Source organism: Anneissia japonica, unplaced genomic scaffold (assembly GCF_011630105.1).
Source record: "Anneissia japonica isolate Jap-2015-1 unplaced genomic scaffold, ASM1163010v1 scaffold3945_len365852_cov175, whole genome shotgun sequence".
NCBI classification, from domain to species: Eukaryota; Metazoa; Echinodermata; class Crinoidea; order Comatulida; family Comatulidae; genus Anneissia; species Anneissia japonica.
The window spans coordinates 81,451-99,842 of NW_022684590.1; the positions used below are offsets into that span (position 1 = coordinate 81,451).

The window sequence follows — 18,392 nt, forward strand, 5'->3', positions numbered from 1 at the left end:
AGGCATTAATTTGTTATCTCCGTTGTTCTATAACCATTTCCAAAATCCTGCGATTGAACCCAGTATTTTAAAATTGAAAAATGATAACTAACAGGCAATGTCGTAGTCAGCTATTAGGACAGTTGGGACAGTCCCACACAAGTGTTTTAATGGGCCCACAAAAATGGGTCCAAATTATGCAATTTCATGCATAAAATGAGTCCACTTTTTGAAAAATGGGTCAAGATTTCTCATATTTAGCCTAAAATGGGTGTAATTTTAAGAAAATGTGTCCAGATTTTTCATATTTTTGTAAAATGGGTCAACTTTTAAGAAAATGGGTCCACATTATTTGAATTTACGAGTAAAGTGGATCAACCCTGATATTGTCCCGCACTGTTTGAAAATTTTGCCTACGGCATTGCTAACAAGCTACAAATTTACCAATGCATACTGATGGTAACATGCATATTAATGTAAAGTTTGCAAGAGCAGCTTAGCTCAGTGGTAGCTGGTAGCCACTGTGTGTGCACTGAACCGTGAAGATCTCTAAGTCCCCGGTTCAATTCCCATCGCTGCCTCTCCTTGGGTTTCAGCTAGAGGGCTGAAATGCAAGTTACAATAGCGCACTTTCGGATGAGACCCATGTGCACGTTATTGTCTCACGGTGTAGGCTACTGTCCAATCACCACCAGAAGGACCCCACTGGAAATAAGTTTCTTCTAGACTTTTGTGGGCTATCCTTGGTGTTTCCACAGAATCCAATCCAAGATACGATACCTTGTCCTTTGTTAGTTTGCCGTGTGACAGTGTAGCAGTATCAGCACGTGTATGGTATTGTGGACAGCTATTGTATGCTGGGAAGAAGCTGGGATTGGAATGCCGCATCATTACAAACATCGGGGTTATTAACAACCCTTGGCTGTGGAAAATTGTTAAAAATAACTTAATTATTTTTTAATTCAGTTACTAATAAATTGTATTTTTCTATGATTCTATTAAGTTATTATTTTTTGAACGAAGTCTTATTTATCTCTAACCTGCTTATGTTATAAAGGAAGCATCCAATAGCTATTTAAGAATTTAGTGACCCGTCGTTCAAGAGTACAGTATTTTCAACTTTTTGATACTGAAAGGAATGTATTCGAGTAATTTCATTAGGTTTCCATACAGTGATAGATTGGTAAGTTCATGAAATGGAACCAATAAATAGTTATATGTGTAAAACGGATGCTCCAAGCAGACAATTAGTCGACAAGATAATTACACCACACAATCTGTGTGCAGTCGCAATCCTTTGTAAATCGACTCCAAATAGTATGGGAAAAAGCCAAGATAAAACTTTTCCAAATGGTTAAATCGGTATTGATGTATGGGAGTGAAACATGGAAAATAAATAAAACGGACAAGAAATTAAATACTTTAAAACAAGTGCCTAAAAGAATACTGAATATGAGATTGCCAAGGTTCATCTGTTTCAGTGAGGATTTAATTGAATTTAAACACTAGAAAGAATAAGTATAATCTATTGACAGTTGATGCTACACAAACTGGGTAAAAGGTTGTATTGTTTTGGTCTGAAAAATATATTTGTTCAATTTCAATTAAACAAAGGAATTATGTAGGATGAGAGTAACTGAAACAATAAGCAATTTTCCTAAATACGAGATTACCTCTAGATGTCGTGCTACAAAGGCTATATCAAGTATTTCCGTAGCAGATGGTCTTTTTATAGGATCTTTCACTATTAATCTGAAAATATATAAAGTAAAATGCAGGGTAAATTTATTTGCTTTGATTGTTGTCTTCGGGATATTTCTAGTACATTTTTGGTTATTTTTCCTATTATAATGTTCTGGTTTGATACAGTTTGTGGAATAATACAAATTCAATCAAACAAAGATAAAAAATACTGTACATATAATATCATATTTTTGGACAATCCTACACTAATGCAGCTTCACCAAAAGAGAGGAACAAACAATTGGTGTTTTTAATTAAATGATAATAAACGAGTCCTCACATGTGTATAAGTTCTTGTACATCCTGGTGATAGGTTTGTGGTATATCAGGCAGTTGGACATTAAATATCTTATTCATGAAGTTGTCACCTTCAAATGCACATCGTAAAGCACAGATCTCAAACAGTATACAACCAACAGCCCTAACGTAAATGATTAAAATCAAGAATATTATTGAATCATTTGAAATGTTGTTGGTTCGATTTGAACCAGGCAATTTATGCGACAGACGGTTATATTACATACCATATGTCACATTTGTTGTTATACATCTTCCCTTCCATTATCTCTGGGCACATGTAGCAAGGTGTTCCGACAAATGACCATGTAGAGTCTGCCCCTGTCAATACACGCGAAATACCAACATCCCCGATCTTAATCATATTATTCTTTAAAAAGACGTTTGCAGGTTTTAGATCGCGGTGAATCACATCCCTGAAAATAAACGTGGACATCTTTTCATAATCCTCATAATAAACGATAACGCACAGGTATATATTGTATGGCTATCGAGGTCAAATCAATAGGCTAATTTATTATAATGAACAGACAATTACAAGGGATAAAAAAGTTAAAATTGTCACACCCCAACTTAAAATCTATAAAAATAAAAATGTGTACTAAAACTATGTGTACTTAAAAAGAGTATTATTAACAGGTTTATTTTGTGCAAAATGACCGGTAATCAACCATTAGACTGATAATGGTATGTTATACTGCATTACAAATCTTAGGTCTGTGGACGAAGGTATTTATTTTCGACCCCACTATAAAATAGGCCTACGCATGTCAGAGGAGGCAGAATGAATACCAACAAAACCTCTGTTTTTTTCCAATTGACCTTTCCCGTACTTCTACACAGGTTCTGAATAATAGGATCAATTAAAAATACTATTATTTATTTCATATATATATATATATATATATATATATATAGTATATATATATGTATATATTTATATATATATAAAATAATAATAATAATATATATATATAATAATGTAAATGTTGCACATACTTTTTTGATTTATCTATGTCTACTCTACATCATATCCAATTTTTAAAAAATATAGCAAAAAAAAATGCAACCAACCAAAGTTTGCTGGACTATAGGACCTTCTGTTGTCTATGCAGACGCCTTAATCAACTCTGCCATTGAGGTTTTAGTTGAAGGCAATTCATTTCGCACTCTCGGTATGCCAATAAAACTTGAAGCACATACGTTAAACAGAGATCAATATGATACGCCCTCTTCTTAAGCATCTTAAACGACAAAACGAGATCTCCGAAGAGATACTTTAAGAAATGATTTCTTTGCAATTTGTTTGACTTTTAGCTATTTTTTGAGCTAGATTTCCCAGCCTAGTTCTTCAACAAGAAAAAAGATGAGCTGTTAATTAATTAACTATGCTGTATTTACTATTGTTCTGTTACTTGAATTTTGAATTGGTTTATCGGCTCAGTTGTAGTGTGGGTGGGTAAATGAGTTATTACAGTTTAAGTCTTAGGTGAGTGGTTGGTAGGGTAGGGGAAGGTTATTTTTTTTGCGAATGTTTATTTTACTGTTTTGTAGGTTAAAAATGGAAGACAATTTTTATCTTTGAGTTTATCGTAGTTGGCAGGGGTGGGGCTAAAATGTGTATCTCTGAATGTGTTTAGTTGTGGAGTGGCTTCAGCGAGGGTCCAGGGCCAGGACATCCGTTCAGGGAGAGCTGCTTCCTCCCTGCATCGGGGAGAAAAACCACAATTCGTCGGGGAGAAAAAAACAATTATATGTATTTTCTACATATTAGTAGACTTTAAAATCGATTACATAAGCCTTTAAAACCCTTAAATTGTCAAATTTTTTAGGACTTCGCCCCCAGGACCTCTTTTGAAATATTTTGAGCGACACCCGACCACGCTCACTTTGCTCTCGTCGGGGACATCGGTACACCTGACTATTTTGCAGATTTCTATGTCTTAGTTTAAGTTTTGTAATTATTGTTGTGTTGGGTGCCGTCACCAAACACAACTATAAGATTGCCGTCCTGTTAGACGAGCTGGATAGGTGAAACCAGGGGCGAGACGCTGCAACATAACTATACATAGTTTTACTATTTTATCAGTAATATTTCTATTTATATATTGTATTCTATTTATTCCAGTTTATTAAATAATTATAGAAACAAACTGGAGTTCTACAACTCACCGTTTATGTATATACTGCAGACCTCGGATTAATTGCACAAACCAGTCCATAACAACTTCTTGGTCAAAGAGCTTGCCTTCTTTCTTCCATGCTTTAATCTTTTTATCTAGGTCTCCGTCCTGTGTGGATGATTGCACAATTAGGCCTATGTGGTCTCGAATTTCAAGAAAGTGGTCGTAAACATGCTTTTGGTACCTCTGCACTAAATTTTTGGGGGAGGAGAGGCGTTTAGTTTTTTCTCCCTTTTATCTCATACTGTTATAATATGAGTCTCACACCAGAGTGTTCAGATGGCAAGCGAGCTTAAGTATGAATGAAGCTGTCGTGTTGAAAATAAAAGCGTCTAAAATTGATTTTCCTGATCATTATATTTCCCACTTTAACGAGTAATAAAAACTCCGGAATTAAATAAGCGCCGCTTTGCTATTTTGAGCATCTACTGTCAACTCATCAAATCTTCCAAACTATCAACATGTTTCTAGTTAGGCTACCTTCGTTGGATTTTTTTGTCGGGAAAAACTTTCGTTTTGAAGTCTTAGTAATCTTATTATTATTATTTTTTAACGTAAAGACTAGGAAAATATGTTTATTTATTTGTTTGACCTTTTGAAATTTAAAAAAAAAACTTTTTTCTAAAAATCTTTCCCTATTTTATGGAATTTAGGGGCGGCGCTGGAGGGCAACGATTTTCTTAGGCCTAAGTATTGTCATTGTTAAGTTTTAATTTCATGCATTTGTAGTTTTAAAGTCAATTTATTAATAATTATTTTAATGAAAATATATCTAATCTTGAATATTGGACTTACCTCACAATATTCCGTAATAATATAGAACATACCCCCATCGACAAAACTGTCATAAAATCTAACAACATTAGGGTGTTTCAGAAGTAAGAGTACATCAGCTTCATGTTGTACTGAAAGACCTGTTTTATATGAGCATATAATCCTCTTCATAGCTTTCCTAATAAATAATAATAATAATAACTAGAGTAGTTATGTCTGTATAAAAAAAGGCTTTTCCTCATTACCATAATCAGAAGTGATGTTGAAATTTTTAAAACAATTAATTATTTAAAATGTGTACTGTGAAAACACAAGAAATCATACTAAAGGAAATGATAAAGTCAAAAAAGCATGAAAACCAACTCGACGTCAGGTTGACTCAAACTACGAAAACTATTCAAAATATTTTGATACCTTTAACCTTGCTGCAACTGGTTTAATTACTTTTAGAAAACGCAAGTTTCCTTTATATAGTTAATTACCCGTTTATTATTATTCTTTAAATGGTCCTCATATCCACACCCTACTTCGGATCGTCACATAAACTCTTTCGGAAAGGTTCATTTACATCCTTTAAGATTTTTAGAGATATTTATGTCTGGGACCAGCGGTGGCGCCAGCGGGGGAGGGGCAGGGGCATCTGCCCGCCCCCTCCCCCCGTCAGACAGACCTGGACCCCTGTCGTCCGACGAGCTACTAGGTCATCGGACCAAAAATAATAATAAAAAATAACTTGCATATCCCAATAACGTTTTTTTTTTACTGCCAATCCCTAATATTGTGGTCTAAAAGCACATTTATGACCACATTAAGCCATAATGTCTTCCCATGAACCCTAACAGAGATTATTTTTATTCCTGGCCGTCTACAGAGGCTTCGTCGTCGTTTTAACGTTAAAAAAAAATAGGTTGTGTTAAAAGGATAATTCGGGCATACAAAAAGACGTAGAATGTTCAATTATTGGTCAGGCCAAAACCTACGGCCTTGTCCATTGGCTTTTTTGAGATATTTAGGTCTGGGACGTTAGAAATGTTTAACCCTCAAATTTACACCCTAAACGTGTTCGTCACCAAAACATATTAATTTATTTTTGTAACTTGGTTAAACTTTCCCGAAAGTTTTATGCAGATTAGTTGATTCGTTTTTTTAAATATCTGGTGTCGGTCTTTGCCTTTAAATCCCTTTAATTGCTACTCACATCCAGACTCCACTCCGGAGTGTCACTAAATTTTACGTGGCATATATTTGGTCTATGGACAAAATTTGGAAAAGATCAAAGCATGGAAAGTGACCAATTGCCGCTCTGGAAAGAAGATAGGAAAAACGATAATAAAAATAAAATAATAATATAGTAATACACAGTACGATTGTTTAAAAGGCATTGAAAAATATTGCATTTCAGTGTGGTGTACAGGATTTTAAATCACACCCCCTTGAAACATAAAAGCTTATAATTTGAAGGGAAACAGTCATCAGGAAGGAAGTTCCACAAACCAGTGGCCCAGGAAAAATAATTGGTGATGGCAGTTGAAATATAAAAAAAAATTAACATATTGTTAAAACGATATAAGTTTTATCGGGTAATCCAAAGCACAAGAACATTTTTTGTTTTGCTATAGAGACTGACTGTAGGTAGCAGCTGGCACAATTCTAGCTAAGACTCACCATTCTCCATGTTCTCTGACGTTATTTGCTTTAATGTCAGAGACAAGAAATACAGTCGCAAAACTGCCACTATCCAACTCTCTTTCTACTCTGTACCTATTTGCCAGCACACGGTGCTTATTCGTTTCTTTCTTAGGCTCCTTAAATCTTCGTTTTGATGAGGATTCAGTTTGTACGTTGGTCTAGTTTAAATAAGAAACGGAATTTATAATGAGAAATGTTATTTTGTATATAAATGAAAAGATATATATATATATATATATATATATAACATATATATAACATATAAGTGTGTAAATATAAGTGTGTATATATATAACATATATATATATATATACACTTAAAATACATATATATATACATATACACACACACACACACATTAAAATCATAAGCATATTTGATTTATAATCCTGAAATGTTCGCAGCCTAGACCTATCACCTGCAATTGCGAACCCATGCCCCATACACGACGATTGTATCCAAACATATATCTTGTCTTCTTATTTAAAAGTATGGCTTATGCGTATGTTAATATAGGCCGGTTTAATGGTAATAATTTATATTCTAAATAAATTCAGAACATAGTCCTATGTAATGTATTTATATGCTAATAATATAGTTTCTTGAATACCAAGGCATTTAAAGATCGAATGGGCCCAGTGGCGTAGAAAAATATTTTTCATTGGGGGGGATGATTGGTGTGTTAGCCAGTGTCTGTCTCTTATATACATCTAACAGGCGCGGGGGGGGGGGCAGAGGGAAAACTGCCCCTCCCCTGACAGTTTTTACCGGGCCGACCAAGCCGTCGTACCGGGCTGGGTAATAAGAGAAAAGAAAGAGGGGAGAGGGAGGGAAAGAGAAAGAAGAGGAAAAGAAAAGAAAAGAAAAAGAGAAGAGAAAAATAAAGACAAGAATAAAAAGGAAGATATCATAATGACCAGACTCACAACACCCATGCAACCCCTTCTCCACTTCAAAAACTGTCATAACTCCTTAGGCTGCCCTATGGCGTAACCACTAGGGGACAAGAAGAAAATATCTATCTTTGAAAAATCTTCCCCCCCCCTTTATAAATGCCCTTTCATCCCCTGAAAGTGCCTAAAAACCTCAAATTTCGCGCGCATTTCTTGTTAACATGGCCCAATTTCCTAAAAAAATTGCACATTTTAGGTAGTTTTGATCAATTCCAACGAAATTAGAATTAAAAACACCGGGGGTCATGGGGAAAATATCCATCTTTGGAAATCTTTCTCCACTCCTTGACAAATGCATCCTCAGAAAGTGCCTAAAATTCTCAAATTATTTGCGCGCATTTCTTGTTACGGTAGGACAATTTCCTCTATAAATTGCACATTTTAGATAGTTTTCATCAATTCCGACGAAATTAGAATTAAAAACTCAAAAATATTTTGCGCGCTTGACGCGCATTTTTTAGGACTTTTTTTAGTTTTATCCTTTTAAGTTATTTAAACACATAATAGTCCCAAACTCAAGAAAGACAAATTTAAGATAGATCATTTTAACCTAAAAGAAGGGCCTCAATGTGTATAGATGGTGAAAGAATGTGTTTGTAATAAATACAACCATGATGCTTATATTTAGTTTCAAATACACGTGTGTGGCCTATATTATAAATAAGATAAGCCCTATGTCGTATTGTTTTCTATATGGGGAGTAGGGTGGGTATTGTAAATTACTAACCGGGAAATGAGGATTGTATGTTATTATTATTATTATTATTATTATTATAAAAAAAATACTTTATTATTATTATTATTATTATTATTATTATTATTATTATTATTATTATTATCAAGGTAATTCAACAAAAGGACGCACATCTCCGCTCTCGAACATAGCGCGTGCGTACAGTCCTTTGATCTTTACTGGGGCATCGACAATTTGATACTAGTTGCGAGTACAGCCGTCAATTATTAGTCTATGCGTGCCATTCGTTTTATGGTGTTAGTTTTTATTTTATTAATTTTGGGTACTTCGCAATGTCTGTTACATTTGATTTTTTTTACCGCGAGATTGTTAAATGCTTCTATAAACTGCAATTTGATTTGTGAAAATTGACCAAGAAAATGAAAAGTTATAGCAATTCAAAAAATTTACGAATTTTATAAAATTTCATGTTCTTATGTAACATTAATCTGTCATTTTGACAATGTTGGCATAAGGTGCCGAAAACAAACAATTTCTGTGACAGTCTTTTGAAGTGTGTAAAGCTGCATTTTATCCCATACATAGTCAAAATATTGGGGGGGGGGGATGATACAATGGACCATCCCCCCCTTGTCAAATATTGGGGGGGATATATCTCCTCCATCCCCCCCGGGATCTACGCCTATGAATGGGCCTGGAGATCGTGGGCCCTGATTCAATGAACCGCCTGAACCTGCGGTAGTTACGCCATTACTTACACTCTTGGCTGATGGAATAACATCTCGAAAAAATACATAACAATATTTTACAGACATTGCATGTATGTGGCCATTTTCACAATGTCGCATTGATACTAAATTGTTCTGTCCATATGTTAATAAGTGGTTAATAACCAATATCGAAAATAATAATTTAAAAAATAAATTAAAATTACTATACTAAATTAAAATCAACACTCTTGGTAAGTTCCGTATTTTGAGAAAAAAATGGAGTTAGAGATAATGCCATGAAATAATAAGGACATTAATTAAAACATTACATATAGGGCAAAGGGTTGTATGAAGCTAAGGTTTGGTGATGGCAGTCTTAGATCAGCTGTAAGTAAATTAAGCAAGTGAATCTGGCCGAGTCACGGGGCACATGGGCTGGAGTTTCAGTTTCAAGTAGCGTGAAGCGGATAAAAGTGTGATGCTCCCCCTGGGCCAGCTGTGTCTTGCTTAAACAATGGGCTTAGTTGACTGGTTCATTTCTTTGAGTACGAATTTTCGTTGAGTATTATTTTCATTCCTGGTTCATAAAATAGATTTCATTAACAAAGAAAATTAACGTAACCAGAATGCGTTAATCAGCGTAAAGTTATGCACGTGACATTTGCGTTAATATAATTTAGATTAAATTTCTGAAAATAAAACTTACAATATTTACCCACATTGAAGTCAAAAAATAATTGTAGGCTAACAGAATTAAAAAACTGGATGAAAACTTTTTTTTACGAAAACCCATACTGCCACAATCCGAAGCAGCCTTGATTACGCAGCGTGTATCGTGGTAACTATGCAGCTATTTTGTTTTGTCGAGTATTTACCAATTTTTTATTCGATTGGTCACCTTTGTTAAGTAGGATTTTACCACTGCACAAATGGGTGGGGTTTAACGAAGAACGACCAGCTGAATACGGCCAATGATTTTAAATAATTCAACATGTCAAAATTTACCGCGACTCCAAACGGATCGCCAGAAGTCCTCGACGGCTGGACCCTGGCTCACTGCAACCCCTGTAACTAGACTTATATGGTCGCACTACAAGAACACCCATTTTGATTCTTGTATTTTATTTTTAAGAGCAAATACAGATTTAGCATTTATAGTACCTCTATCTATATTGCGTATAAATGAAATTTTATGAAGAATTTACCGAACATTTCATTATCTTAGCTTGTTCCTCCAAGAACAGAAGTTTATCAACGAGAGAGCAGTCACTCGGGTTATGGACAAACTGTCGAAGACCCTTCTTGATTGCATTTTCATCCAATGTTGCCATACCGTCTTTCTTGTCAAATTTTGCGTCCTTTAGGAATGCGTATGCTTTCCGGAATGCATCTTTTCCTAGTTTCATTTCACATTCTCTGAGGAAGGAGTGTTAAGGAAAGCCGTAATAAAAGAAATAACTAGTACTGATCAAACAGGGAAGGCTGCTTTATAGGTCACAACTTGATATCATGGATTATTTTGGACACAAATGGTCACAGGGCAGTTATACCACTTGACTCTCAAAAGACTTTTGAGAACATGCATCGAGAGAAACTTTAAGTTAACTACTTTTCAACATTCGGTTTCGGTCCGTCTTTCATCCAATGGGTGGAAACTTTATACACTGGAGCACAAAATACTGTGCAACATAACGGTTATCTCTTTGAATGTATGTGGGCCTTCTTGACAAAATGAGTTTTTTTGTTACCTCACATATTCCCCTACACAGAGGTATCATGCTATAAAAGGAATCCATAAAACGATAGAAATCAGGATATAAAAAAAATAGCACAGTATATGGACAATACAATTTTTTTTATTACCGATGATAATATTGTTGATAGATTTAGTGTTTTCTCTGGCCTTAAGCTAATATAAACCATATAATCTGAGATTACAAACCCTCGCCCTGTTGTGCCATATCTATGTACGTATATAGATAAGTCTATGTTGTAATATTATTAAATATACATATTTACCAGGTGAAGTGTAGCTGAGCACTAAATGTGCACATATTTGTACATACTTCTACCCACTTACTGCTGCTAATGTTACTACATTATGTTACTACTACTTAGTTCTATTATTGATACTACCTCTGACTACCATCCATGTTAACCACCGCTGCTACCGCCGCAGCTGCCAACGCCACCACCACCACCACCACCACCACGACCACCACTACCACCACTACCACCACCACCACGATCTCTAAAAAAATAAGTTCGTGAAACAAGGTATAAAAAAGACTCGCCTAAAGAAACATGAATTATACCATGTAGCATATATACGGTCTTAAAGGAGGTTCAGACAGCAAGGTAAATGGCTGATGATTTGAATCAATTCATAAGGATACATTCTTAGATCATTGATTTTGGTGGCACAGACTGTTGGTGAGAAAACTCCAACCGTGTCATCAGTGGTTGTAGCATTGTGATCTAAAATGATAATTAACATTAAATAAATATATCTAGGCACCAGTAATGGCAAAGACATGATCATTAATAATAAATAAAATAACAACAACAACAATAATAATAATAATAATAATAATAATAATAATAATAGTAATAATACAACAACAATAACAACAACGATAATAATAATAATAATAATAATAATAATAACAATAAAAAATAACAACAACAATAATAATAATAATAATAATAATAATAATAATAATAATAATGATAATAATAAAATATTAATAATAATAAATAATAATTAATAATAATTAATAATAATAATGATAATAATAATAATTTTATTACATACCTTGTACAGTTAAGTCTAGAGTATCCTGCATAATATTTATCAAGTTACCCAAATCATCCTGAAATTATAAATATCAACACTTTAATTTATATCATGATAGTTATAATATTGCTGATTAGTATAAATTTGTGATATGTTTTTTATAAACAAATAAAAGAAGAGAGTAGCTAGAATTAGGAAAAAAACTGTATATCTGTTCGATTTGAGTCCTGTAATCGTTTTCTGGTTCGAGCATTTGTTGCTCCTAATTTTATAATTGTTGCGCTCTGGTGGACACTTTGTATAAAATCATTAAATTTTGTGTTACAAAATATCATAATGTTTCTTTGTTCAGCCCAGAAACTCAACCAGGGGTGTTCAATTGGCGACTCCTTGACCACAGTCTTACTCTGTCTCCATTTCTATAATGCTCGTTTTGCTCTGGCGGTTATAATAACAGATCCGATTCTGTGCCCGGTCTCCCATCCCCTCATTTCCAAGGGCGCAGATCTGTTTTGAAAGGTGGAGGGTGGGTGGGGGGATATTTCGTCAAAATAGACCTATAGATGGCCGGAAATGACATTCTTATAGAGTTCTTTTTCAGTGATTTTCGGCAACCATTAGAGATCTAATTAATAGGTGGGATGTACCATAGAAAATAAATCTTAAGAACATTTTCTTTGATGTATTTACTTTACTTTACCTGTTTCAAAACCGTGAGCCCACTGCCATCTCAGCCCCACCATGGTTGAGGCTGAAGTTTGGAAATTTGAGGAAATAGTACGTCTAAATGGCCGGAAATGACATTGTTATAGTAAAATTCCTCATCACCATCATCATCATCATCACATTACCACTATAGTCAAAATGAAGCGCCAACAAATTTCTCAAGATCTTTTATAATCGATTTTCGGCAACCATAGAGAACTAATTAGCATGTGTGAAGTACCATTAAAATAACACTTAAAAACATGTCTTTGATGTATTTACTCGACTATGCCTACTTTAAAGACGTGAGCCTACAGCCATCCCAGTCCTACCATGGTTGGGGCTGAGGTGCAAACATTTGGGGAAATAAAATGGCCGGAAATGACGCTCTTATAATAATAAAATTCATCATCTTTCTTTAAAACCTGGGTCATTTATGCAGTTCATTTTAAAACTTTTCAGGCATCTATTTTACTAAAATTTACATTGCGGTCGAAAAATGAGATGGCTAACCCCTTAAAAATATGTGGGGGATGTGTTCCCACCGCTCCCCCTCATAATCTGAGCCCATGTTCCTTTCAAGCTACCTTATTTCATGGTGTTAACATTTTATTTAAACCTGGATCCGCCCTGCAAGCTCGAGGCTACGCCATCGTTTTGTTTAGCACAAACGTTCAGGCTACACTGTAATATTCCTACTCATCACCCCTTTTAAAGAAGTCTGGTGACAACACTAAAAACCACATCGTATTGAGGTGAAGTATAATTGTAGGTCTATAACGGCAGATCCTCACTTCTTCTTCCCCGAGATCTCCGTCAGTATCCGGTTCAAGCTCATCTCGAAAGTAGAAGTCATTAGCCTCCTCATCACAGCGGTCCGGAATTGACTGCCATTTTTGCGGAGCTGAATAAAAAAGTGGGTCAGATCAGTACATAGGCCTACAGTATTAAATTCATATCAAACAAAACAACGCCTTACAATAAAAAAAAATAATAAAATTGTAAGTAAATTTTACAGGTTATGCATAAAAATAAAGCGTGTTTGTGTGAGCATATGCCGTTGGGAGATTTTGGAAGAATGGTAGTGAAACTGTGATATTTCTTGCATGAAAATACAATGATCTCCATCCCTAAATTAACGCCAACCTACCATATATACTGCCTACATACTACCTCATATTCACACTATATTAATTCATGATACATTTTACTGACAAGATTTTGATGGACCTGAATTTGGCAAAGTTTGACATTTTGACTGCATGAGAAACCGCATTCGATTATGTAATACCGATAGAAAAGAAGGCAACCAGGCAATGAGCTTCTTCCAGAGTTGAGGTAATGGCTTTGTCTATTCCGATGTGACAGCCAATCATCATTCTTAAGCCGCTCCTTATTCATTTTCCTACATCCAATATACGATCTGGAGTTTAACCTATTTCTTTCTGACATATTTATTCAGAGCTGAAAATCTGAAACCCAAGAGACTGAAAAGTAGCCAAAGCAGTTGGATAAGGAATGAACATAGCAGCCACACCTATAACACACATAAAAAACAACCTCAACTAACATTTTTTAGCTGAGCGGGTTTTGAGTTAAGTAGGGATGCACTAGACTTGTAATAACGACTGGCTTTAAAGTGAAATATATTCATACAATTAAGTTAGCAATGTATCTAAGACCTTTTGTTGAATCACATTACAGGGTATTACTACCCTTTCCCAAGAAACAAGTGTGTGACCATTTGCCTCATTTGGGAATATACTAGCAAATTCCTTTAGTGGTTATTGGGTATTTTGAGTAATAGGCCTACTCTTAATTATGCTTACAGTCAGCAAGTTTCTTTGTTTATGAATTCAGGGGGATAGGATAAGTATTTTTAATTACTTTCTTTTCTGTACTACTATGTACATGAATTACACTATGATACAATTTTAAAGCAATAACATGATAACTGTATGTCCACAAAAACACTAATGTTAAAACCGATTGAGGCTTTGTACTTACTATGAAAAAAAAATAATGGGAGTAATTTTGCTAACTATTTGTTAGATGACATTTATAAATGTACACTTTGGCATGTAAGGTACGTATGCTATTTATTTCCATACCAGAGCAATGCCCTGTAGTAACTTCATAACTAATTGTATCTCGGATAGCTGGAAGAAAATTTTTGAAGGCAATAAAATGATAACTATATGCATGCTAAAACATACTGATTTTAGCACCCTACGTTGAATATTTCCTTAGGATTGAGGCTCAAACTATTGCACTTACTCTAAAAATATATTTTGCGCAGTTTAAAAAAAAAAAATTATTATTGAATTTAAGGACATTCAGAAACTTCCACTCTGCAAGTTAAGCTACCCTGCTAATTATTTTCTTACCAGAACAATTAACTTTGTCTGTCATATCATCGTTGTCTAATGTATTTGTGGCAGGCGGGTCTTGGAAAGCTGGACCACTGTAGGCATCGTTGTTGTTTACAACACATGGCAGCTGCAGGAAAACTCCTGAAGTTATTATTGTACTTTAATTTTCAGTTCTAGTCCTATGTAAAAATTAGTTTGTATAGTTTCATCGTATTAATAATCTTTTTTTTCAATGCATTTACTTGTCAAAGGTGGACTAATACTAGGTTATGTTACTTAAAAAAGGTACCAGGTTCATTAACTATTACCGGTATATAATCGTGCATTTAGGTAAGTAGGTAGGGGTAAACTTAAAGATTAAGATGTGTAGCTTGGATGCTCAAAGCTGATGGCAACTCGACAGTGTCAAGACATACGTTTAGTCGGCAAGACAATCAGCACACCAATTATAATTTCAATTTCATAACTTTTATTTACGTAAAATATATATATAAAAAAAACAATGAAATCATTTATAATTTAGAAAAACTGGAAGCATTAGCTTTGAAACGCAGTGATGTAAAAAATCTATTATGTTCCATTGAGTTTGGAGATATTTGGCATGAACTTAACTGTCTGTTAACCTTTGTTTAATCTAAAACAAAGGTTAACAGACATTGAGAATCAAAAGTTTTTTGAAATAATTAGGCAACATTCTAAATTAAAATTATATTCACAAATTAAACATGAATTCAGAGTAGAGGAGTATCTAACAAAGGTAGACAATCACAGACATAAACAAATCCTTACTAAATTAAGATTGGGGATATTAGAATTAGAATTGGAAAAAGGAAGATGGTATAATGTTAATAAAAATGAAAGATTATGCAAATTATGTTCGTTACAAAAAGTCGAAGATGAATATCATTTTACCTTAGTTTGCCCTTTTTATTCAGATATTAGAACTAAATTTCTATTTACCTGTTACACAGACACTCCGTCTGAATTCAAATTTCTTAATTTAATGTCTACTAAAAATATTTATCTCATTTCAAAGTTATCAAAATGCTTATTTTACGCATTTAAACGTAGAAAAGAATATTTAAATGCACTCTAATTTTGTTAATATCATACTTTGTATATTATTTGGGCCAGAGGCCTATGTGATTAATAAATGTTCCTTGAACCTGTTTTCAAGGAAGAAGAAGGTTATTGTAAACAAAGTATTATCAATTATAGTCAGTATGAAAAATACCCACTTTTAACCAGTGACATGATCATTATTCAGATATACAAGTGGGTGTGAACGTTAAACCATATTTAAATAATATTGGCTTGAAGAACATGAATTTGAAGAGGTCCGATTTTTACCAACTTTTTACATGCTTTTCTCAGACCTTACGCTACAGAAAAACATCAAAATACTTTTTCCGCACATTATTTTTGTCACACGTCAGATTGACCCTACTGAATGAATAAGTTGAAATAATCGCAGAAGAAGCAAGTTTTCACATACTGCTTTCATCTGAATAGTAATAAAAACTTATACAATATCAAAATATACTTTATTTTTCTGGCTCTGAATGTCATTATTTCGTTCCCTGAACTCGTCTATCTCGTTTTCCATTTCCTTTGAGATGAAGAAAATAAAGCAGATTTTAAAATACATGTCGTTAGGTCTGATTTACTGCTGCTGAAATTCACTTAAGAGCCAATGTGAGGGTTGCTGTATTTTTAATTTTGACAAATCTACTCGGAAAAAACCAAACAAAACAATTAATACTCGTTTCAAAAGGTTGTAAATTAACTTTTAGTCTATTGCAATAAATTAATGATTGTCAAATATTCTCCATATAGAGAAGGGTTAAATATAATAATAATAATAATAATAATAATAATAATAATAATAATAATAATAATAATAATAATATGAGATATCCCTTGCTTCATATAAAATATTATTTACATGAGCCTTTTTCACAATATTTCAAAAAATGGGATTTAAACCGTTTTATAGATTTTATGCCCATCAAAGTGAAAGAATTTGAAACACAATCGAATGCTTTGTGAATGTCTGATAAAACCGTACCTGTGAATAAAACATCATAAGCAGCAGCAACAGCAGCAACAACAGCAGAAACAGAGACAGCTACAGCAACAGCAGCAGCAACAGCTACAACAGCAGCAGCAACAACAGCATCAACAACAGCATCAGCAGCAGCATCAACAAAAACAATCACCATTTCAAAAACATGGTTAAAAGGATTTAACATAAATTCCTGATCCTAATACAGTATGTGTTTACTATCATTTATTATTGCATGTAGACATACAATAAGCTGTGTCTAGACGAACTCTAATGCAGATAGGCATGGTCATACTACATCAACAGAAAATAAAATAGTTAATATTAAAAATAATTATATTGGAGTATTCAAACTATCAAATACCTTCAGTTTTGATAATTTTCCTCGTTGATCCAGTGTTTTTTTTCCGTAAATTATAAAAATACCATCACGGATGGTTCTCTAGAAGGAAATAGTTGTGTTCCTTTGTCATCTTTAAGCAGTAATAATAAAAGTAGGCTATACGATGTGAAAGGGTACTTTATTATTTAAATGTTATACATTCAACATGTTGGCCTAGTTACCATATCAACGAGTCTGATCACAATCAACAACGTTTTGTATAGACGTGTTGTGTATTTTACTCCCGTTGATTTCAGTTCCTTTTATGTTGGTTCACAATAATAGACGATCATAAATATTGTATTAGATCACAATGTAAATTGTGAATGTAGTAGTAGGACGCAGTATTTGATTTAAATGCTATTTAAAACTGTGAATATTATCCAGGGGTCAGATAACAAACAACATTTTTTAATTTAGGAAGATTGTGAGTCCCTTAATTTGTGTTTTGTGGCAAGATAACGATCGCTGGAAATATAAAATGATCGCTCAGTGTAATTGGAATACCATAGGCCTACCGTATTACTGTCTTTTCCCCTCTGGAATTATTGCTCTCCAAATAAATTAGTAATTAGCAAGTCTAGGTCTTAGCAAGAAAAATCAAAAGTTTACCTCTGTTCAGCGTTTAACGCTTTCATTTCATTTCATTTAATTTATTTCGCCTTCATCATACATAATAAGTTAATACAAAAATATACGAAAAGGATAAAATATATGAAAGGGATGGAATATACGAAAAGGATGAAATATACAAAAGGATAAAATTATACGAAAAGGATAAAATATACGAAAAGTGTATGCACCTTTCAGACGAGGCCGGGCATTTTGTTGGCACTATTAAAACATACTTAAATCATGGAGGAAAGCATGCCTAAATACAGTAAGAAGTGGAGCAAGTTATTATATATTGGGTTTTCGGCAAGGGTTCATAATGAAAATAATAAAATAAAAAATAAAATGTCTTAAAAAATAAAATTGAATACCAAGGCGCATTCGAACTCAAGATCTTCGGTTTCCTATTCCCTTAGAACACATTGTTAACCGACCTC

General features: G+C 33.9%; 1 protein-coding gene across 4 annotated transcripts; it reads right to left on the minus strand.

Moving 5' to 3' along the window:
- Window positions 1–279: 279 nt before the first annotated feature.
- On the minus strand, window positions 280–16,301 carry LOC117107055 (serine/threonine-protein kinase Nek11-like). 4 transcript variants are annotated; one of them, XM_033248587.1, is made up of 12 exons: window positions 14,924–16,301; window positions 13,319–13,428; window positions 11,838–11,895; window positions 11,419–11,500; window positions 10,228–10,438; window positions 6,642–6,823; window positions 4,998–5,154; window positions 4,192–4,310; window positions 2,247–2,435; window positions 2,003–2,143; window positions 1,653–1,731; window positions 280–901 (listed from the first exon to the last, which is right to left on the minus strand). In XM_033248587.1, the coding sequence occupies exons 1-12, from the start codon at window positions 14,934–14,936 to the stop codon at window positions 827–829; spliced, it is 1,416 nt and encodes a 471-aa protein (XP_033104478.1). In that variant the 5' UTR covers window positions 14,937–16,301; the 3' UTR covers window positions 280–826. The 4 variants fall into 4 exon arrangements, with proteins under 4 accessions (XP_033104478.1, XP_033104471.1, XP_033104486.1 ...); XM_033248580.1 differs by having other exon boundaries at window positions 14,912–16,301; XM_033248595.1 differs by having other exon boundaries at window positions 13,112–13,428; window positions 14,912–14,948.
- Window positions 16,302–18,392: the final 2,091 nt, after the last annotated feature.

What these genes read in the sequence shown, in the direction of transcription:
- LOC117107055 (XM_033248580.1), bottom strand. Translation starts at nt 14,936, where the DNA reads ATGACAGACAAAGTTAATTGTTCTG. An exon ending in CTGCAGTATATACATAAACG is followed by an intron (nt 2,436 to 4,191) that starts GTGAGTTGTAGA and finishes GTTTATTTTCAG; the next exon opens with GGATGTGATTCACCGCGATC. An exon ending in GTACAAGAACTTATACACAT is followed by an intron (nt 1,732 to 2,002) that starts GTGAGGACTCGT and finishes ATATATTTTCAG; the next exon opens with ATTAATAGTGAAAGATCCTA.